General features: G+C 37.3%; 1 protein-coding gene across 2 annotated transcripts in view; it reads right to left on the bottom strand.

Moving 5' to 3' along the window:
- Chst9 (carbohydrate sulfotransferase 9) overlaps positions 1-24,439 on the bottom strand; it is a 248,784-nt gene that overhangs the window by 123,345 nt on the left and 101,000 nt on the right. The window contains exon 3 of one of the 2 annotated variants that reach the window (XM_070028650.1): positions 4,388-4,426. The exons of the other annotated variant lie outside the window; for it this stretch is intronic. Within the exon in view, the coding sequence (XP_069884751.1) occupies positions 4,388-4,426 (39 nt within the window). The remainder of the gene's footprint in view (positions 1-4,387; positions 4,427-24,439) is intronic. 2 annotated transcript variants of the gene reach the window in all.

Below are 24,439 nucleotides of genomic sequence, written 5' to 3'. Positions count from 1 at the left end.
AGTTTTTTCTGTTTCACTTCATCAGTGAAAAAAATCAAGGGTATGTAATCAATGAAATCAAGGACTCAACTCTTCACATTTTATCAATTTATTATTATGCTGCATATGTGTGTAATTGTTATTTTTATATGTTTTTATTGTAGAAATACTATGCAGAGGGGTTACTGTTACATAAGTAAGGTAATCAGTACATTTCCTTTGAAGCATTGATACCTCTTCCTTTGTTTTTCCCTACCATCCCTTCCCTCCCCACCTCCTCAACTCCTCCCTCCCCCACTCCAAGTTGTAAAATTCATTTTCAACATAGTCTTGTATATCTCATTGTTACAATGGGTCAATCTGTATCCTTATTTGAGCATTTTGTTATTTCCTTTCCCCTCCCTAAATTAGAAAAATGTATATACAAGATGAGGGCACTGACATCAAATACAGTGAAAACAGGAGTTATACCATGGGGTAAAAACATAGAAAAGAAACCAAAAAAATCACAGTACGTTTTAAATACACTAGAAACAATAGCAAGAAAGAAAACCACTAGGGTGCCTACTTGGGGTTCATTTTGCTTACATCATCTTATGTGGCCATATATACATAGCTTTGGAACTTTTCTGCTTGTTATTGCAAATAAGAGAAACCATGGGACCTATGTTTTTCTGGGCCTGGCTTACTTCACTTAATATAATTTTTTCCAAGTCTTTTCATTTCCTAACAAATGGGGCAATGTCATTCTTTCTGATGGAGGCATAGAATTCCATTGTGTGTGTGTGTGTGTGTGTGTGTGTGTGTGTGTGTGTGTGTGTGTGTGTGTGTGTGTGTGTGTGTGTGTTTGTGTATGTGTGTATGTGTGTGTGTGTGTGTGTGTGTGTGTATAGTGTGTATATACACATACACCACATTTCTTGATCCATTCATTTACTGAGAGGCATCTGGGTTGGTTCCATATCTTAGCTATAGTAAATAATACAGCAGTAAACTTAGTTATGCTGGTAGCTTTAGTATGGTCTTGTTTGTGATCATTTGGGGAAATGCCCAAAAGTGGGCTTGCTGGGTCATAGGGGAGCTCTATGCAGAGTCCTTTGAGGAACCTCAATACTGCTTTCCAAAGTAGTTAAATAAGTTTACAGTCCCACCTACAGTGCAGTAAGGTTCCCTTCTGGCCACATCCCCTCCAGCATCTGTTGTTATTAGAGTTCTTGATCATAGCCATTCTAACTGGGGTGATGTGGTATCTCAATGTTCTTTTGATTTGCATTTTTTTATGGCCAAGGAAGTTGAGTATTCCTTCATATGTCTATTGGCCATTCTTACTTCCTCTTCAGAGAAGTCTCTCTTTAAGTCTTTAGCCCATTCATTAACTGGGCTGTAGTTTCTTTGATGATTTGTTGTTGGGGAAGTTAATTTTTTTGAGTTCCAAGTATATTTTAGATATGAGACCCTTGTCCGTTGTATAGCTAGTGAAGATCTTCTCCCAATCCATAGGCTTTCTATTGATCTTGCTAGCTATGTCCTTTGCCATGCAGAAACTCTGCAGTTTCATGCAATCCCATTTGAACAACCTTTCTTTGATTTGTTATGTTTCTGGGTCTCTATTAAAAAAATTCTGGCCTGTGCTAAAGAACCCTAGAGTTTCTCCTATTCCTTCCTGTAATGTTTTCAGAGTGTCTGCTCTGACTTTGAGGTCTTTGATCCATTTGGAGTTGATTCTGGTGCAGGGTGATATATTAGGATCTAGCTTTAGTTTTCTACAGGTGAATAACCAATTTTGCCAGCGCCACTTACTGAAGAGACTGCCTTTCTTCTGTTCTATTCTTTTAGCTTCTTTATCAAAGATTAGCTGGCTATAGGTCTATAAGTTCATTTCTGGTTTTCAATTCTATTCCCTTGTTCCTGAGGTCTGTTCTTGTGCCAGTACCAACCTGTTTTGATTACTATGGCTTTGTAGTAGAGTTTGAAATTTGGTACTGATATTCCTCCAGTACTATTCTTTCTGCTAAGGATTGTTTTTGCTATTTGGGTTCTTTTATTGTTCCATATGAATTTTTGGGTTGCTTCTTCTATTTCATTGAAGAATGAGGTTGGGATATTAATGGGTATCACATTGAATTTGTAGATAGCCTTTGGAAGCATTGCCATTTTCACAATGTTAATCCTCCCAACCATGGGAGGGTTTTCCATTTCCTAATTTGTGCTTTAATTCCCTCTTTCAGGTTTTTAAAGTTTTTATCATAGAGGTCCTTTGGTTCTTTATTATTATTGTTATTATTATTACTATTATTGTGAAAATACTGAACAGAGGGGTTACAATTACATGGGCAAGATAATGAGTACATTTCTTATCAAGCATTGTTGCCTCCTCCTTTGTTTTCCCTTCCCACCCTTTCCCATCTCCAACTGTGCCCCCCCACCCTCCTCCCCCACCAAAGTTGTAAAGTTTGTTTTCGACATAACAACCTTTACATCTCATTGTTGCAATGGGTCCACCTGTATCCCTATTTAAACTATTTATTTTTTCCCTTCCCCTCCACAAATTATATCAACATCAAATACCATGAAAGCAGGGGTTATACCCTGGGGGAGGGACATACAAAACAACAAAGAAATCATCTTTAAATATGTTACAAACAATTGCATGAAAGCAAAAACATTTGAATACTTATCTTGGGATTCATTTCACCTAACATCAACTTATCTGACCTTTTCTGCTTGACTCAGACAAATACTAGTTATTGCAAATAAGGGAAACCATGGGACCTATGTTTCTTTGGGCCTGGCTTACTTCACTTAATTTAATATCCTTTAGTTAAGTTACGCCCTAGGTATTTTATTTTGAGTGGGGCTATCGTGAAAGGAGTTGCTTTCCTAATTTCAGCCACACTCTTCTCATTATTGGCATACAGAAAAGCCATTACTTTTTTTTGGGGGGGGGGTCCGGTTGTGAACTCTGGGCCTGGGTGCTGTCCTTCAGCTCTTCAGTTCAAGGCTAGCACTCTACCACTTGAACCACAGCACCACTTCCGACTTTTTTCTTTTTGCTTATGTGTTGCTGAGGAATCGAATCCAGGGCCTCATGCATGCAAGGCAAGCGCTCTACCACTGAGCCACCTTCCCAGCCCAGGCATTGATTTTTTTTTTTTTGGTCCGGTCTTGGGGCCTGAACTCTGAGCCTGGGCTCTGTCCCTCAGCTCTTCAGCTCAAGGCTAGCTCTCTACCACTTGAGCCAAAGCGCCACTTCAGGCTATTTTTCTTTTTACTTATGTGGTGCTGAGGAATCAAACCCAGGGCCTCATGCATGCAAGGCAAGTGCTCTACCACAGAGCTACCTTCCCAGTCCCCCAGCCATTGATTTTTGAGGTTTAATTTTGTAGCCTGCTACTTTGCCAAAGGTTTGAATCAGCTCGAATAATTTGGGAGTGGAATCCATGAGATTCTTTAAATACAAGATCATGTTATCTGTGAAAAGGGAGAGTTTTACTTCAGCATTTCCTATTTGGATCCTCTTTATGTTCGCATTGTGTCTTATTGCTGTAGCTAGGCATTCTAATAGGCTTTAGATTTTCACCATTAAGTATAATGATGGCTATAGGTTTGTCATACCCAGCCTTTAGTATATTGAGGAATGTTCTATGGATTCCTAGTTTTTTCAGAGCCTTCATCATGAAAGGGTATGTCTAATTGTTCTTACCAAGTCATGTAGACAAATTTTATTTTATTTTTTCTGGCCATGTGTCATGAATAAGGTATGGATTTCCAATACAACATCAAAAGGCACATGTGTTTTTTTTAAATGATAAAAAGTGAGACACCCTGTTCCATATATTCACTATGAGTTATTACTGACTTGTAGAAAACAGAATCTGTATGATCTGAACAGACTAATAGACTACAAGAGACCAGTTCTTTTTTTTATCTTTTTTTTTTATAGTCACGATTGAGCTTCAATAGATCAATGAGTAGAATGCAAGCAGTAAGTTTTAACAGGGAAGTTGCAGGGATAAATAAGTTATTCACTTGTCTTCATGGTCCCTTAAATTAGGAAGGAGAAAAATGACAAGGACTTAGACTGCTATCCACTTTTCGATTAAGGTAGACTTTGTCTTCTATTTACTATACTCACTGTAGGGAAGCGTTCAAAACATCTTATTTCCACCCATAGATGCAAAAAGTCTGCAGTTCCAGTGCTTTTTCATTGGAATGACCCAGGTATTATAAAAACTGTGGACTAGTGAAGTTTTGGGAAGAGTGATACCTAGCCACACAGACACACAGACACATACACATTCACAATATCTCTGTGATTAATGGCAATTTCTGGATGTTCTGAGTATACTTTCAGAGATAGGGATAAAAGCAGGAAATAAAGCTGGAGCCTAATTAGACCAAATCTTACCTGAAGTTGATTTTTGTTCTCTTTTCTTCTCCACTCTCCCTGAAATGAGAAGTGGCAGATAAGTTGCAGTGTGGGGTCGGGAGAATATGCTGTACTTAAGATGAAAGCTCAATTTATGGTAATTTCCAAACAAAACCATTATTTCAATCATGTCCAATGTGACTATAGAGATGACCATGTACAGATGATGAGGAGGGACAATTCTTTCAAATAAATTCATAAACATAAAAGCCTTATAAATTATGTGATAATTATGCTGTTGGGTTTTAAAAATCTTGTTACTAAGAGTTGTTTACTAAGCAATAAACCTGCAAATTGCAAATTCCCATCAATAGCAGTACAGAGGAGGCAAGTAAAAAAAAATAACACCATGACCCCTTTAATCTATTTGAAAGACAGAAAGCATAGACAATATTTTATGAAATAATACATAGATTTCTTCATGCCCAATGTTTAAAGATATGGGAGGGTGATTCAATTATTTTGAAAAAAGAGGGAGTGCCCATGAATTGACAGAGAAAGTGATGTTTGATTTGGACCATGAGATGTACATGGGGTTTAGGTCATTTGACTCCTGGCAAAGAGACTATAGTGTGTACTAAGCAGACAAGGAAAACAGAACAAGTACATCCTTTTAGAAATTGCTTTAGAAACCTAAACACACATAGCAATGCATAGGAAGAGGACTATAAGAGGATATTGGCAGTAGGTAATGCAAGCATGGGCTGGGCCAAGGCACTGGGAATGGTAAGGAAGAAAGGAGTGGATGCTACAGATGGTAGGGAACTCAAAGTTACAGAAATCAAGTTATTTGTGAAATATGAGTGGCCAGGGAAAAGAAGAGGTCAAAATTTATCTTTTATGAGGCAATGATAAAACAGGATGGGAGGTAGAAATGAGTTGAAATCATAGATGTAGGGATTTCTCACCATGAGTAGATTGGTGAATTTAGGGGTTCAACAGGGAGATAAGGCAGACAGGGTAGATGAATAGGGTAAAGCCAATAAACAAGCAACAAAAATGCTACTTCTGTTCATCAAAGTAGGCATGAGAAGACAGAGGAAGCAGAGATCCAACAGGCTCCATGAATGCCACTAATAAAGTTTCAGGGTGTTTGTAGTGGGAGTTCCTACAGCATCGTGCATCACCGAACTCAAGTTGTGGTTACTGGCCCATGCAGAAGTAGGTTTGGAAGAGAGGAGCTAGGGGATAGGAGAGAGATGAAGGCCCTGATAGTAAGTGGGTAATAAAGAAGATGAGGCTGAGAATAGGAATTTTCAGTTATGAGACCCAGCAGCATCAAATGAGAAGACAGGCTAATTCTTAAGCCTATCTCTCATTTTCTTGTCATCTACCAAGTTCTCCCAGTTTTTGTTAGCTATGGAAACACATAGAAGCTATGCCTTTTTCCATGTGTTTCTATAAGCCTCTCACATCTTTAAAAAATGCTAAGATATCCTAAAATATAAGGTGGAAAATCCTACAATAATACTATACAGTGGAAAATGTATAATTTTCCTGCATGTAGCTGTTGAAAGTATAAGATTCATTCAACTGGTACCCTGATTAATTCTGCTCATTTGGGCAATTTCCAGAAAATTTGTTTGTTGCAATTTGTTTCAGTGACTCAAGCAGATAAATGGCATGAATGGTCCATTTAAAACTCTCATTAATTCCCACACATGATGGGTAAACTCCTCATTTAAGTTTTCTAATGGGTGAGCCACTGTATATTGTTTCATTATACACCTGACACAAGTTCATGAACTTCAAAAAGCGAGTATTCAAAACTCAATACAGTGAAATATTTACAGTAAAACATCTTTCTGGAGAGTCTTTAATTTGTATTAAGAACGGGCTAAAAATACAAGAGGATTGACATAATCCCTTGTATTCTATCCAACCACAGTGTAATCAAGCTAGCTCTCGGTAACAATGCATACTGTAGAAATTACTCAGATACATGGAATTTTAACAGAGCATTCCTGAGCAACACCTAGGTCACAGAAGAAACTAAAGAAGAAATTAAAAAGTTCCTACAATTCAATGAAAATGAATATACATCACAAAGAAACCCATGGGACACAGCACAAGCAGCCCTAAGGGGAAAATTTATTGCTCTCAATGCACACACTAAAAAAAGTAGAGACAGATCAAATAAATAATCTCATGTTGCAACTAAAATTGCTAGAAAAGCATAAAAAAATGAACCTAAAGTTACTAGATGGACCAAGATAATCAAAATAAGAGCTGAAATTAACAAGATAGAGACTAAGAAATCTATAGATAAAAGTAATAAAACAAAAAACTTTTTAAAATCAATAAAATTGATGGACATCTGGCAAGATTAACTAAAAAGGAAAAGAGGAAACCCAAATCAATAAGATCAGGGATGTCACGTGAAAAATTACAATAAATACCCAACATATCCAAACAATTATAAAGAACTATTTCCAGAATCTATACTCATTAAGGAAGGAAAACCTAGAAGAAATGGATGAATTTTTAGAAAAATACAAATTGCCCAAACTGAACCAAGAAGAAATAAATCAATTAAATAAGCCAATATCTTACAATGAGATAGAGGAAGCAATCAGCAGTCTTCCAACAAGGAAAAGCTCAGTGAAAAAAAGGGTTATACCATGGGGGAGGAACATACAAAGGGACAAAAAAATCACATGGTACATTAGAAATACATTAGAAACAATAGCAAGCAAGAAAAAACCACTTGTGTCCCTACTTGAGGTTCATTTTGCTTAACATCATCTTTTATGGCCATATGTACATAGGTTTTGAACTTTTTTGCTTGTCCCAGACCTATACTAGTTATTGCAAATAAGGGAAACCATGGGACCTATGTTTCTTTGGGCCTGGCTTACTTCACTTAATATAATTTTTTCTTAAGTCTTTCCATTTCCTAACAAATGGGGCAATGTTATTCTTTCTGATAGAGGTATAGAATTCCGTTGTGTGTGTGTGTGTGTGTGTGTGTGTGTGTGTGTGTGTGTGTGTGTGTGTGTGTGTGTGTATCTCACATTTTCTTGATCTATTCATCTACTGAGGAGCATCTGGGTTTGTTCCATTTGATGTTGGTTCCCTGCATCTTGTATATACACTTCTCTAATTTGGGGAGGGGAAGGGATATAAACAAAATGTTTAAATAAGGATACAGGTTGGCCCATTGTAACAATGAGATGCACAAGACAGTATGTTGAAAAATGATCTTTACAATTTAGGTGGGGGTGGGTAGGTGGGGGTAGGTGGGTGGGTGGGTGGGAGTGTACTTGTGGAAGTGGGCGGGAAGGGATGGTAGGTGAAAAAGGAAGGAGGAGGTAACAATGCTTGGTAGGAAATGTACTCATTACCTTGCTCATGTAACTGTAACCCCTCTGGACAGTATTTTTACAATTAAAAAATGTATTAAAAAAAGCCCAAGACCAGATGGATTCACTATGGAATTCTATAAGACCTCAAACTCTTCTGAGAAATAGAAAAAGAGGGAGCAATCTCAAACTTATTCTATGAAGCCATTATCACACTCATCCCCAAACCAGGCAAAGACAACAAAAAAAGAGAACTACAGACTAATCTTCTTGATGAACACAGATGCAAAGCTCCTCAATAAAATTTTAGCCATCAGAATCCAGAAACATATAAAAAATTATACATTACGATCAAGTAGGCTTTATCCCAGAGATGAAGGGATATTTTAACATATGTAAATCAATAAATCTAATCCATCACATTAACAGATCTAAGGTAAAGAACCACATGATTATCTCCATTGACACAGAAAAGGCTTTTGATAAGATACAAAATTCACTCATGTTAAAAGCTCTGGAGAAAATAGGAATAGAAGGAACATTCCTTAAAACAATAAAAGCCATATATGACAGACCAAGAGCTAATATTATATTTAATGGGAAAAAATACAACCAATTTTTCTAAAATCAGGAAGAAGGCAAGGATGCCCACTCTCACCACTCCTCTTCAACATAGTTCTGGAATCCTTAACCAGAGCAATAAGGCAAGAAAAAGACATTAAAGGGATCCGCATAGGGAAAGAAGAAGTTAAACTACCCCTTTTTCCAAATGGAACATGATACTATACCTCCATGATCCCCAAAACTCCACCCCCAAACTCTTAGAATTTATAAACCACTTTGTCAAAGTAGCTAGATACAAAATTAAATAAAAAAATCAGTTGCCTTTCTGTCCACTAACAACATATCAGCAGAAAGGGAAATCAAAGAAACAACCCCATTCACATAACCTCACAAAATATTTAGGCATTAATCTAACCAAAGATGTAAAGAAACTATTTTTTTTATTGTGAAAATACCATACGAAAAACTAAAGAAAGATTGTTTTAAATGTACCATGTGATTTTATTTTTTTATTGTTGTTGTTTCCTTTGTATGTTCTTTCCCCTATGGCATATTCCCTGTTGTCACTGTACTTGATTTTGGTACCCTGCATCTTGTATATACATTTGTCTAATCTGGGGAGGGGAAGGGGAACAACAAAATGTTGAAACAAGGACACAGGATGACCCATTGCAACAAGGATACCCACAGCACAGTGTATTGGAAATGAACTTTACAACTTTGGGCAGGGGAAGGGATGGGGGTCGGTGAGGTGGAGTGTGGGAGGTAGGGGAAGGAAGGGGTAATGGGACAACAACAAGTAATATACTCATTGCCTTAGTTATGTAATGTAATTGTAACCCCTCTGTACAACATCTTTACAATAAAATAAAATAAAATAAATTTTTTTCTTAAAAAAAAAAGAAATCATAGAGGACACCAGGAAATGGAAAGACCTTCCATGTTCTTGGATAGACAGACTTAATATAGTGAAAATGGCAATACTGCCGAAATCGGTACAAAAATTCAATGCAATTCCCATTAAAATCCCAATGACATACTTTACTGAAATAGAGAAAACAATCCAAAAGTTCATATGGAACAACAAAAGACCTAGAATAGCCAAGGCAATTCTAGGCAAAAACAAAGAAGCAACAACAACAACAACAAAAAAACCAAAAACAGGAAGGATCATAATAATAGACTTCAAACTCTACTGTAGAGCCATGATACCAAAAACAGCCTGGTACTGGCACAGAAACAGACCCAAAGTCTAATGGAATAGATTAGAAGTTCGAGAAATAAAACCACACACTTACAGTCAGCTGATATTCGACAAAGGAGCCAATGACATACAGTGGAAGAAGCATAGCCTCTTCAACTACTAGTGCTGGGAAAACAGGGCAGCCACATGCAGAAAATTAAAGTGGACCCCAGCCTGTCACCGTGCACTAACATCAACTCATAATCAAACCTGAAACTCTGAAACTACTGAGGACAGAATAGGAGACACTTGAATTTATAGGCACAAGCAGGAACTTCTTGAATAGAGTCCCAGGGTTACAACAAATTGAAGAGAGACTCGACAAATGGGACTACCTTAAAATAAAAAAGTTTCTGCACAGCTAAAGACATAGCAACCAAACTAGAAAGGCAACCAACTAACTGGGAAAAAATATTTACCAGCAATATATCAGACAAAGGATTAATATCCAGTATATACAGGGAACTCAAGAAACTAATCCTTCCTAAACCTAACAAACCAATTACTAAATAGGCAAAGGAGCTAAAGAGAGACTTTTCAGAAGAAGAGATAAATATGGCAAAGAAACACATGAGAAAATATTCATCATTCCTGGTCGTAAGGAAAATGAAAATAAAAACAACCCTGAGATACCACCTTACCTCAGTCAGAATGGCCTGCATCCCAAATTCAGCCAACGACAAATGCTGGAGGGTATGCAGAGAAAGAGGAACCCTATTGCACTGCTGGTGGGAATGTACACTAATACAACCACTTTGAAAAGCAGTCTGGAGGTACCTCAGAAAGCTAAATATAGATCTCCCCTACAACCCACCCATACCACTCCTAGGCATCTACCCTGAGTAACAGGAACTAAGATACAAGTACACATGCAATTCCATGTTTATTGCAGTCCTGTTCATAATAGCCAGGGTGTGGAAACAACCCAGATGCCCCACCACAGATGAATGGATGAATGGATCCAAAAATTGTGGTTTCCATATACAATGGAATATTATGCAGCCATTGTACAGGACAAAATAATGGCATTCACAAGGAAATGGATGGAACTAGAAAAAAATAATTTTGAATGAGGTAAGCCAAGAGCAAAGAGACATATAGCACTCGGTCTCCCTGATATGTGGATGTTAAATACAAAATGTAAGAAGATAGGACAAAGTAAACAGGACTCAAGAAATAAAGGACCTCCACTCATCTTGTTATATCATTACTAAATGACCCCATGCTATTGATCACTTATATGATATATATGTGCACATCTGAGGGAAACTAGGAGGAAGACACAGAATCAGAGGGAAAAGGGAAAACATACAACAGAAGGCCCATCAGCTGCACTGGACATTGATGAAAACGAACTAAGCAACTCAAGGGCAGCAATAGGAGGGAAGGGATGAGAAGGATAGAGGGAACAGCTAACACCAAGCAAAAGGAAAGAAATGTACATAACACCCGATGTGGAAGAAATAGTTGTATTGTCAAAGCTCATAGAATTCACAAACTTTATAGACCAGAATAATGACAATTTGCCTCATGAAAGTTAGAATGTGTTTGTGACTTTAAGTATCACTATCTCACAATACTGTAAAATTTGTGTCATCCATCACAATAAAAATTATTCTAAAAAAAAGATGGAGTTTAATCAAAAGGGAATGTATCCGAGACAGTAATCACAGTGTTGCTGGAGTTGCTCATTTTCCATTCTCTGTATACACATGCCCTGGGTCAGTTCCCCTTTTCCATTGAATTAGGCTTGTATAACCTATAGGATTTTTGCAAAAATAATAGAGTATGGTTTCAGGGATTGTGCCTTAAAAGAATTGCAACTTTCACATTGTTTTCTCTTGTATCCCACCCTCTTGGGAGAGCCAGATAAGATGTTTAAGGACACACAAGCAACCCTAAAGAGAGATCCATGTGGTAGGGGGCTGAGGTGTCCTGTTCACAGCCTAGGAGGAACAAAAGTTTCCTGCTAGTGATCAGTGTGTGTCTTCCAGGCAGAGGAACAAAATGTTCACCAGCCATCAATCCTGCAGGAGACTATGCCTCTGGCAGCCGGCTTGATTGTGACTCCATGGGAAATAGGGACTCAAGGCCATTCATTTCCATACTCAGATCTGCCTCCACAGAAACTGTGGGAGGTGGTAAAAGCAGATTGTTGTTTTCAACTGGTAAATCCCGGGAAGATTGTTAGTGTGTTTGATGAGCCTGTCTTAATTCATCATATACTTACTGTAACAATCCTTGAAAGCAAATCACCATCTTCCTGGCTGTGTGGTCTGTCTATTAAGGTCAGAACACCCTTCTCTGCAATGCCTCAAGGATTAAGTGATTTGATTTTGTGAGTTAGAACTGGTCAGAAATAGACAAAAATTAACATGACATTTTGCACTCCAATGTTTCAGAAGAGAGAATGGAAGACATTATTGAAAGGTTGTTTTATTATTTTTTTGGTAGACTTTAAACAATTATTGGCTCCTGTGTTATATGAAGAAAAGTGTTACATAGAACATGTGAATGCCATGCCAGAGTTCCATCAATTGGGGTTTCCTTTCACTCTCGTTATCTCTCACTCTGCGTGGATGATCTTAACACATTCCTTTCACATTGACGTCCACAGCAAGACAATAGTGTGGGACCTACACCTTTAACTTCAGAACCTACTTAGGTTTTACTGAGGTTTCTACTAGAAATCTCCCCCTACATTTTCTTTTTAAATATTTTTGTTATCTTTATGTAGTTGTACAAAGGGATTTCCATTCACTGACGCAGCTTATGTATCCAGTCCATTTTGATCCCTGTCATTCCTTTCAACATTATCATCCACTCCTCCCAACCTACCCTTCCTTTACCTATCTTGATTTTAGGTTATGTATTGAACTTTTTTGCCTTTTAACAAAGCAGTTTATGTGTGCATTGCCCCTTGATCTGTGTCATCAGTTCAATAGCTTCACCTCTTTTCAGCCCAACCCTTCCTTACATTCCGAACTCTGTGGTGTATACAATGAATTATTGCCTGCCTTCTTCCCCCTCCCCCCTTTATTTTTCTACCCCTTTACGCTTGGCTTCACACTCCCCTCTTGCAAGTACCCATTTCCTGGTACTTATTTTGTTAGGCTTTGGTGACTTAATTATGTTAAGGAATTATCTTTGTATTTTCTATTCACTGCAATGCATACCCTTAGCTGAAATCTTTCTCTCTGTCTACCGTGCTTCTCATCCCTGCCCCTCTTGGCTGCTTAGGCACCCAAACAGGAAAGTTTTCACAGCTGCTCCCTTTGGCTCAGCCTCTCCATTTCCCCTCTATAGGGCCTTTCAGGTCTATCTTCTTTCTCATTGCCTTCATCCTTATTTGTGAATAGGATTTCTTTTCTTGGGAAATCTACTTTCTAAAGAGTTCCAACTGGTTTTGGTGGTTTGTCCATACACGCTAAAGATTAAAATTCCCATTCTTTCATGTAAAATTAATGACTCTGATTTGAGAACTGATTGTGTACTGCCACCTCTCAAGTACCATCTAGAACACCTTACCCATTATGCCAAAAGGTGTACCTCACACACCAGCTCCTCGCTTGCATTGTTTCTGCTTTCTAGATGTCCCACCCTGTCATTTTTGTCTGTCAAAGTGTCATCCACTCTTTAGAGCTTAGTGCAGACAGCAGTGCTCTGTGAAGCTTCTGTCTCTCTGGGATAGTACTCCCATCCCCCAACTCCCTGCAGAATGGAGCACAGAGTTTAGTCTTTACATGGTTCATATTTAGTTGCATTGAGTCCTGTCTTTTTACCTACTGGTAAAAAGCAGCAAGCACTGAACAAAAATACATGACATTAAGTACTATGTCATGCTCTAAGCTATCTCAAGATGCTAAAGAACATGAAGGAAATTTTACTACTGCTAAAATTTAGTGGAAGTACAACTAGCACAGAGCTTTTAGCCTATATTTATATTACAACTGACAACCTAGAAAACTATTCTATTAGAAAAGTGAGCGATAAAATAACAGATAGGCTTTCAGAGTAATGAACATGCATTCTGTCCTAGTTATGCTCTATTTTATCACAGATTCTAGAGTAAAAGGAGAACATTAAAATACAGTTTGTATTTTATTTTGGTTTAAATAGAGATGTAGTGTTCTACCTATGAGGAATAAAACTATAATAATCTCATTAAAATTGAATTTGATTGGTGGGGGTAAAGCTTTTTTTTTCCTTATATGAGAAAAAATGTATCTAATTGAACACTAAAATTCTAGGATGCATGATTATTTATATAAATGGAGTCTTGATATTTACAAAAGCTCTTTCAGACTTGAGGTTAATATTGTTCCATTGAGAAACATTAAATACATATTAATTTATAGCACATTTCAGTACTTCAGTACAGAAGTAGTCTATTAATCACAGTGATGGTTTCTGATATTTTAACACCACAGGTATATAAATAACAATGTAAGAAAATATCATTATATAAAATCCACCCAAATGCATTATTGGTGTTTCATCAATAGTGAGTTGGAAGCTACTTACCAATAATGAGTGGAAATGATATTTGTATTAGGCCTCTACCGCAGCATGTCTTGTAACTTCTGAGGTAAAGGAAATCACTCATGTATATGTCTGTGTATGTGCATATAAATAAACATACATATATGGTCTATGTATGCATATGTATGTCTATGTATGTATCCAGAGTACACTTTATTTTCATGGTCAGATACAGTTTGTTCTTTAAAATATATTCTCTTTTACTGACTCCCAACCTGTATAGCGAAGTCTGTCATGGAATCTTATCAAGCTTGCCTCACTGAAATACCAATTTCTCAATAGCCAATTCTGAGTTTGCGTTTACTTTCAGGCATTTTATCTGCCCTGCTCTGAGAGGTATTATTAATCACATCCTGTTGCTAGGATACCTGAGAATGTTCATTTATGTCTGATGTTTCTTTGGCAAAATGCACTATGAAGAAGGCATAGGCTCATGACACAGAAAATTACCATGCACATTCAATGTAGGGGGATAGCGATCTCCAGAGAATATAATGCTAACACCCATGGATTGTTAATGCCAATTTTGTTTCATTTAGATGATAATAGTAAGGCATTTGGCAATTTTTGTTGAGACAATGTTTCATTTATATACTTCTGAGTTTAACTAGAAGAGCTGGAAGAAGATAAGATTTGTGTGTGTGTGTGTGTGTGTGTGTGTGTGTGTGTGTGTGTGTGCCAGTCCTGGGGCTTGAACTCTGGGCCTGATTGCTGTCCCTGAGCTTCTTTTGCTCAAGGCTAGCACTGTCCCACTTGAGCCACAGCACCACTTAGGGATTTTTCTGAGCACTGTAGTTTATTGGAGATAATAATCTTATAGAATTTCCAGACTGGGCTAGCTTCGAACCATAATCCTCAGACCTCAGTCTCCCGAGCAGGTGGGATTACAGGCTGATCCACCAGCACCTGGCAGGGGACAGGATTTTAATGGTTTGTTTCATAGACACTTGGAGTGGAATTAGGCCTAAGATATACTTGCTTCCATTTGTAGACAAGATATCTAAGTTAGAGTGCTAGCAGATATGTAGAAACAAACTTAAAACCCTGATCACCACTATTTCCAGCCTTTTCAATGTAATATTTATGAGAGTGTGCCATATTTACTTAGAATGTGAGACTAGCCAATCAGAGTTAAAAGTATCTTTATTAGGAGTTTTAAATAATTTCAAAATCATTTCTTTTTTAAATTTATTGTCAAGGTGATGTATAGAGGGGTTACACTTAGATAAGTAGGGTAATAAGTACACTTCTTGTCAAACTTATTACTCCTTCCCTCATTTTTCTCCTCCTTTTCCTCCTTTCAACTCCCCCTCCCAAATGGTACTGATCATTTCCAACATGTTGTCTTGTGAATATCGCTGTTGCATTGGTTTCCCCCTTGTTCTTTGTCTCACCATTCTGTTGTTCCCCTTCCCTTCCCTAATTCAGATAAACATATATACAATTCCAGGGTACCAAAATCAAATACAGTGACAACAGGGGATATGCTATAGGGGAAAGAACATACAAAAGAAACAAGAAATCACATAGTACATTAAAAACAATAACAACAAAGAATAACCTCTTGTGTCCATGTCTTGGAGTTCATTTTGCTTAGTATTATCTTATGGTCATATATACATAGTTATTGAGCTATTCTTCTCATCTGCTAAGATTATCATAGACACATACTAATTACTGCAAATCAGGGAAACCATGGGACCTATGTTTCTTTGGCTCTGGCTAACTTTACTTAATATGATTTTTCCAAGTCTTTCATTTCTTTACAAATGGGGTGGTGCCATTCTTTCTGAAGGAAACATAGAATTCTATTATGTATATATATATATATATATATATATATATATATATATATATATATATATCACTTTCTTGATCCATTCGTTTCTGATTTAGGTGGTAATATAACAAGGGTTCCTGCTTATTGATTATAATAAGGGAAAATGTCATTATGTAAAATCTACCTAAATGCACTTAGTCACTTTTCCATAGGAAACAGCATGACTTAGCAGAAAGAACGTGGACTTTGGAGTTAGATAGACTGGCCTTCATCTTTATCATGAATCTCAGAGGGCCACGTAACTCATGGAAAGAAACAAAGTGTTTCCTTTCTTCTGTCTCTTTTCTTCAGGTGTTTGTGTGTGTTGTGTGTTGACCCATACATATGCAAAATTTCTACCTCTCTACATATCATCCATCTGCCGTCTTGTCTTTCTAATATTTCAACTTCAAAGAAATAGAAGCACATTGAGTTATACTTCATTCTAGTTTCAAAGTGACATTAACAGAGTACTATTACTATAATTATATTGATAAAACAGCAAATTGTTCAATCAATATCTTTGTGCTTAATATTGTTACTGTCATGATGTAAGAATTAATTTCTTTTATTCTCACAGTACTATGAAACTTAAAAGATGTTCTACCCATTTTCACATATAAAAAACCGAGTCACAAAGAGTTCTTGCTAAGTTGTAATATATAATGAGAGGGAAAAAATGAAATTAATGGTGTATTATATGTACATTTATCTGAATTTGGGAAGGGAAGGAGAACAACAAAGGACAAGGGGGGATCAATGCTACAGCGACACTCACAAGACAATATGTTGGAAATGAACTTGACAACTGGGGTGGTAGTTAGGGAGGGAGGAAAGTGGCAGTAAAATGAGGGAGTAGCAATGTCTAAGAAATGTACTCACTACCTTACTATGTAACTGTAATCCCTCTGTACATCACCTTGACAAAAAAACTAAATTTTAAACAAAGAAATTAATGGAGCAAAGAGATAGGAAGAAAGAAAGGTTGAAAAATCCCTAAGCCATATATAATTGGTCCATATGTAGGTTTTAAGAGTTGGCTGGATGCATTATTTTGTTAAAACATTTCTGCAGACTACCTAAGATCCACTTAACACTAACTATCTGTTTGAATGAAACAGTGCCCATTGAAACTGCTATACATGTCAGCACATTTCAAGTGTTTTATGTCATAAAATAGCCTCAAAGTTGGATTAGCATTTACTCAGCATGGACTATGAGTTGGCTCTATAAGGATACTTTTCAGGAATCCATCGTGTAGATAGGACTTCCTATTCCAGTGATGAAAATAGGCTCACCTGTTTTATTCTCTTTCTTTGTGTGGCACAGGGGATTGAACTCAGAGCCCTGGGCTTGGTAGGCAAGCACTCTTCCACTTATCTATGCCTCTAGCCATTTTGCCATAGTTATTTTCAGATAGGATCTTTCACTTCATTCACAGGACATGACTCGGAACAACATTCTCTGATATATGCCTTCTATGTAGCTTCTATGTAGTTTATAGATATTAATCCCATATCGGCTTACACTTTAAAATAGACTCTCACAGATACTTTGCTCAACTTCAGTTCTCTATCTCCATTTTTCCAGTAACTGGGATGACATGTGTGAGCGTCTGTATCTGACCCAAAAGTTTCCTGATATTTTTATCATGAGTTCTCTTTTGCCTTCCCTTAGTTTCTAAGAGAAAATTATATTTGCAATTCTTTTTTCTTCTCTTTTTTCTCTTTTTGAATATTTTCGTTATCTTTAAGTAGCTTTACAAAGGAATTTCCATTCAACAATCAAAGATACAGTGGATCTGGATCACTGTCACCCCTTTAGTGAGTTCTTTTTCTTTTATTCTCATGTCCTCTCATCTTTGAAATACAAATTAATTTAAAGGAATGAAAACTGATATGCCAAAATTCCTCAAAATCATGGTCTTAACCACATGCTTTTAGGGTCAAGGGCTTATGGCTCGAATTACACTTTGAAGTGAGCAGCAGCCATCAGACTGTCAATTGTCTGATGTGGTTTGAACAGAGAAGGAGACAGAAAGACAGAGAGACCAAGAAGACAGAGAGAGCTGCTGAGCAACAGCGTAAAACCTTTCTGCCCTACTCCTAAAGATCCTATGGCAGGCCGGGCGCTGGTGGCTCACGCCTGTAATCCTAGCTACTCAGGAGGCTGAGATCTGAGGATCGCGGTTCAAAGCCAGCCCGGGCAGGAGAGACCGTGAGACTCCTATCTCCAATAAACCACCAGAAAACCGGAAGTGGCGCTGTAGCTCAAGTGGTAGAGCGCTCGCCTTGAGCTGAAGAGCTGAGGGACAGCACCCAGGCCCAGAGTTCAAGCCCCACGACCGACAAAAAAAAAAAAAAAAAAAAAAAAAAGATCCTATGGCACTTAAGTCACTTACTTAGTTCTTCTGATATTCAACAGTCTCTTCATTTCGATGGATAGATACTATCATTTAATAATTTCAAAAGCATTTGTCCCAACAGAGATATGAGAGGATGCTAGGTAGCATCTTGAAGGGATGGGAGCAGAGAAGCTTTAAAGACTGGCTGGTAAAAATGGGTCCACACAAGATTGTAGAGATTTGATCAATAATCTATAAAGGCTGGAGTTGGTTTCATGGTTTGTGCTTTGATTCACGCTGATGTCGAAATGCCACCAGCCTCAGCAGATGCTGATGACGACTCTCAGTATGGTGGTACATCTTTACTACTGTTCTCCTGCAGCTTTAGATAAACCCTACTGCTCCACTGTCTTTTTCTATTTGGTTAGTTGATCTGTTGCTAGGATGCTTAGGCAAAGAAAGCCATCATGAGCACACTGAGTACTGAGAGCTTCAGACAGTGTGTACTGAGATACAAAAACTGGCTCTTTAGAAACATATCGATACAGATAGATCTGGGCCTTTGAGCTTGACCATCTGCCTTGGCAGAGCTGACTCTCCATCTGTACTCCCCAGCCTTGGGGTCTGCCATCCATCATAGCATAGAGAAAGAACTAAGTGTGCAAAGATTTTTTTCTTGGGTGAACCCCTTTGCAAAGAAATCACAAAATCAGTATGAGGATTAATTGTTTTGGTTGTCTTGGAAATTGTTGACTACACACTCTCTTCCCACTTCATCCATCTGACAAGCACATAATTAATGTGACAAGCCACAGTCACTTTCAGATTCCCAACACTGGCCTGGGTGAATTACATCTTAGAGTAAACCTTTTGTTATTTAGAATCTCATTCTGAGGCAGTCGTTTCTTGGCAAAGAAGGTTTTTGGAAGACCTTTAGATGCTGAAGTCAGATTGGCAAAAGCAAATACCAAGTTACTGCCAGCTCTTAAATAGCTCTGTGAAATGGGGACACTAGTTTTAATAACAAGCTTCAGCTACTGCCTAAAGTAGGGCTGTGAGCATTTGTGGGATAAATATATTTTTTTTGTTAAGTTTGAAGAAGCATTTGCAAGGAACATAGTATTGGAAGTGTCATTGTATTGTTCATTATAGAAAAGAAACTGGAAAAATATTTTGTAAAATATTTTTCAAAATACATCTATCCACTCTGCTTTTGGAATAAAATTGATGATGCAATAAGATGTGGAGCCCAAATTCCCTCTCCTTAGGTCATTACAGGTCTAACAACTTGCTTACCAATTACAACACAGAATAAATAATGTTTTGCAATTTCTAGGCTTGAAAGGTGAGGTTCATAGCTTCTACTCCTGAGTCTTTGAAAACATGACCTGGGAGAAGCTAGACACAGTATATCTAGAGATGGTCATGCACTGAGGAAGCTTGGGCTAACCACAAATAGTGGCCATGAGATCCCTAAACATACATGAGTAACTCAGCCATCCCAGCCATTCCAACCAAGACAGTAGAAATGGGAATGAAGAGATCATTCTGGATGTTATCATTCAGAGCTAGAAATGCTTCCCAAAGGCCTACATATTAAGGACTTTGTGCTCAGGTTGGCATGATTAGAAGATGAGGCCTAGCGGTAGGAGGTTTTAGGTCATTGGGGGGTGTGCCCTTGAAAGGCATTGTGGTACATTCTCTCTCCTCTCCCCTATCTAATTTCCACGCCATGAAGTGAGCAATTTGCACCACTTTAATGAACTGCTTTGTCACAGGCTCAAAAAAAAAGGACTCAGTCGTTTTGGGCTGAAAGCTCTGAAATGAAATACCAAAGGAAATATTCCCTCTTGATAAGCTTATTTCCTCAGGTATTTTGGTACAGTAACACGAAGCTGACTAATAAGCCAAAAGTGGATTCTTTAGCTCTAGCTATCGCAGATGTCATGTGGATTTCCATCTGAACTTCTCTCAGATAGTTAGCCTATAAAGCTATATGCAAAACAAATAGTTCTTCTTTTTGTTCTAATGGCAATACATTGTGTGGTACATTGCTGAGAAGTCATTTTCTCTCTTTATTGACAATATTTATGATATATGTATTAATTGAGAGTTTACCTGGATCCTTCTCTAAGAGACTGCTCAACTATGTTTAAAAATATGTTCTATATCAATGCAAAACTTCTCAATAAAATTCTGGCCAGCTGACTTCAACAATAAATCACAAAACTCATACACAATGACCAAATGGGATTCATTCCAGAGATGGAAAGCTGGCTGAATATACACAAATCAATTAATGTAACTGAGACAAGGATGTCTGCTTTCTCCACTCCTCTTCAATATAGTACTGGAAATCCCAGCCAGAGGAATAAGGCAAGAGACAAACATAAAGGGGATCCAAATAGGGAAAGAAGAAGTAAAACTCTCCCTTCTTGAAGGTGACATGATCCTATATTTAAAGAACTCCATAGACTCCTCTCCCAAGTTACTTGAGCTGATCTAAAACTTTGGCAAAGTAGCGAGATATAAAAAAAACTAACCCACAGAAATCAGTAGCTTGTCTGTATGCCAACAATGAGAAGAGTGAGACTGAATTTAGAAAACCAATAATAGCCTAAAAAGTACCTAGGAATTAATCTAACCAAAGAAATGATGGATCTCTACAATGAAAACTTTAAAAACCTGGAAATGGAAATTAAAGCAGATTTGAGGAAGTGGAAACCTCCCATGCTCCTGGATGGGAGGAACATCATGAAAATGGCAATACTGGCAAATCTATCTACAAATTCAATGCAATACCCATCACTATTCCAACAATATTCTTTAATAAAATAGAAGAAGTGATCCAAAAATTCATATTGAATAATAACAATGGAATACCTAAATAGTAAACACAATCTTTAGCAGAAAAGCAGAGCTGGAGGAATATCAACACTAAGCTACAAACTCTATTATAAAGCCATACTTATAAAAACAGCTTGGTACTGGCACAAGAACAGGCCTGAGGATGAATGGAATAGAAATGAAGACCCAGAAATGATCCCACAGACCCATAGCCACATAATATTTGATAAGGTAGCCAAAATTATCAGATGGAAAAAGCCTCTTCAACAAATGGTGCTGGCAGAACTGGCTATACACATGTAGAAAACTGAAGTTATTTACCATTGCTGAGATATGGAATCAACCCATATGCCATTCAGTAGATGAATGGATCAAGAAAATGTGGTATATATACACAATGGAATTCTATGCTTCCATCAGAAAGAATGACATTGCCCCATTCATAAGGAAATGGAACGACTTGAGAAAAATCATATTAAGTGAAGTAAGCCAGACCCAAAAAAACATAGGCTCCATGGTTTTCCCTCATATGTAATAATTAGTATATGTCTAAGGATAGTCCTAGCAGAGGATCACAATAGCTCAATAGCTATGTACATATGACCATATAAAATGATGTTAATCAACATGAACGCCAAGGTATGGAAACAAGAGGTCTTGTTTTTGGTTTTTGTGTTTTTATGTGTGAAGTTATTTGTTTTTTCATTTTTTCCTTTGGTTACACCCTCTTATCACTGTTTTTTATTTTGTTACCTTGAGTCTTATATGTATGTTTATCTGATTTGGGGAAGGGAAGGGGAATAATAAAATGGTGAAACAAAGGACAGTTGTGAACCAATGCAACAGCAATGATCATGAGATACTATGTCGGAAATGAACTCTACAACTTGGGAGGGGAAGGTAAGTTGGAGGGGGAGGGAAAGTGGAAGAAAATGAAGGAGGTAGTAACAATGTTTGACAAGAAATGTACTCATTACCTAACTGTAACTCCTATGTACATCACCTTTACAATAAAATAAATTTAAAAATATCTTCTATGTTATTATTGAACATATGGCTTTTCATGTAAATATAACAAAGCTTATTGTTATTATGAGTGTATTAAAGTATCATCAATGTAGCGTACTACATATTTTGGGTTTTATTAAAATAGTACAATATTTCTCTGCATTTAGGTTATGAGTCAAAGGTAAAATAGAGACTTATAATGATCTAGCCATGTAAAGTGGAGCTCTTCAATTGAATGCACAACAGCTAAACATTCATTTAGGCCTCAAAAACTATATACTACATATGCTTAATATTATATAGACAGCTCTCTGCTTTAATACACTAAAAATAATAGCAAATTTTTGCTAATTAAAATGTATCTAATTGTAACTGGGCAAATTTACATTGTACAAGACAGTATATTTAAGAACAAACTTTACATCTTTGGCGGAGAAATGGGGGTGGGGGAAGTTGGAGGAAGGAGTGTAGTCCTGGAGATGGGAGGGCAGGGATGGTAAGGGAAAAACAAAGGAGAAGGCAACAATGCTTGATAAGAAAACCCCAAGTTAAGGACTCAAATGTTTTTTCTTGCATGCTATTGTGTCTAACATATTTATAAGATATTTCTTTGTTGCATGAGATGTACAAGTCGTTATGTTGAAAAATGAACTTTACAACTTTCACGGAGGGGGGGTGATGGAGGGTGGGAGGGGGAGAGATGGGAAGGGATAGGAAGGGGAAACAAAGAAGGAGGCTACAATGCTTGATAAGAAATGTACTCATTATCTTGTCCATGTAATTGTAACTCCTCTGTACGGTATTTTCACAAAAAAAAAAAACACAGAATAAAACTAAAAAAAAAAAAAGATATTTCTTTGTTGCTTTGTATGTCCCTCCCCCATGGTATAACCCTTGTTTTCACTGTATTTGATGTTGGTATAATTTGTGGAGGAGAAGGGAAAAAACTAATTGTTTAAATAGGGATACAGGTGTACCCATTGCAATAATGAGATGTACAAGACATTATGTCGAAAATGAACTATACATCTTTGGCGCAGGGGAGGGGGGAGTGAAGGGGGAGTGGGATGGGGGGAGATGGGAAGGGATGGGAAGGGGAAACAAAGGAGGAGGCAACAATGCTTGATAAGAAATGTACTCATTATCTTGCCCATGTAATTGTAACCCTTCTGTACGGTATTTTCACAATAAAAATATAAAAAAGAAAGAAATGTACTCATTACCTTGCTCATGTAATTGTAACCCCTCTGTACTGTATTTTCACAATACAAAATTTATTTAAAAAAACATAAATTACTAGGCTCCACATTGAATTAAGAGTTTTTAATACAATGAAGAGTTAATTTTCTATATGAGGGCAACAGGAGAAACATTTTATTAAGAAAGGTAAGGTCAGGAGTCCAATCAGAGTTTATGCTTGTGTAGTCTGAGTTTGCTCACTTTCAAAGTAATTTATTTGGCTAATGGATACACAATCCTGCCCAGCCTTTCAGCCGGAGGAAACAAGGACATTTCATTGCACTTTTCCTGAAATCTTAATCATCATCTCATTAGCTTGTGGAGAAAATGGGTAGAGAGGCCAGAGGTGAGCTTAATTTTATTCTTTGAGATGTCAGCATAGTTTTTATTCTCTCTACTCCTAAGATTTTCCTTTTTTAATTAAAAAAATTCTAATTATATTCATCCTTTCCTTCACATTGACCCACATCAAAGATTTAGGCCTTTGACATTAAGGGAAGTTCATATTTCATGGAGTGAAAGAAGCAAATAAAAAGAAGGCTTAGATTAGTGGCTATTGATTTATTGCTTTCAGGTACTTTGTAATTTTATTTTTAAAAGAACCTCCTCTTCAAACTGACTGCTAGTATTTACTAGAAAAACTGTTCATTATCTAGTACATTTTATGTAGGAGGAAAAAAACAGGCTGACCCATACTTAAATACTTAGGAGAAAGCAAAGAGCAAACATGGTTGAGTGCCTGTGTCATGAGTGACAGAGAGACAGACATATTCTGTCTGCAAAACTATGGTAAAAAGTAAACATGAAATCCACAACAAAGGCTTAGGAAGGGCTGTACAGAAGACTGTAGGCTGATGGAATTACTATGGGCTCTTTGGAGGGCTGAAAGGAAGCCTTTGTCTAAGAATAGAGGTTCTCCAGGAGTGAAGAGAAATACGTAACATCTGGACTCCTAAGGCAATAGCTCTATTTCCTGGCAAACTTTGTATTGGTGTCCAGAGTGAAAAGCAGGTGACACAATACAGGATACATCTCCTACAACAGCCCACCACAAAGTGAGGAAGTAATGGCTCCCCTGGAGTAGTATAGATGATCAGGAAAGCCAGTGGGAACCTTAAGTGTA

Source organism: Dipodomys merriami, unplaced genomic scaffold, assembly GCF_024711535.1.
Source record: "Dipodomys merriami isolate MVZ:Mamm:240054 unplaced genomic scaffold, mDipMer1.0.p SCAF_2, whole genome shotgun sequence".
Taxonomy (NCBI): Eukaryota; Metazoa; Chordata; class Mammalia; order Rodentia; family Heteromyidae; genus Dipodomys; species Dipodomys merriami.
The sequence above is the reverse complement of the archived record's forward strand: the minus strand, read 5'-3'. Positions and strand labels throughout refer to the sequence as shown.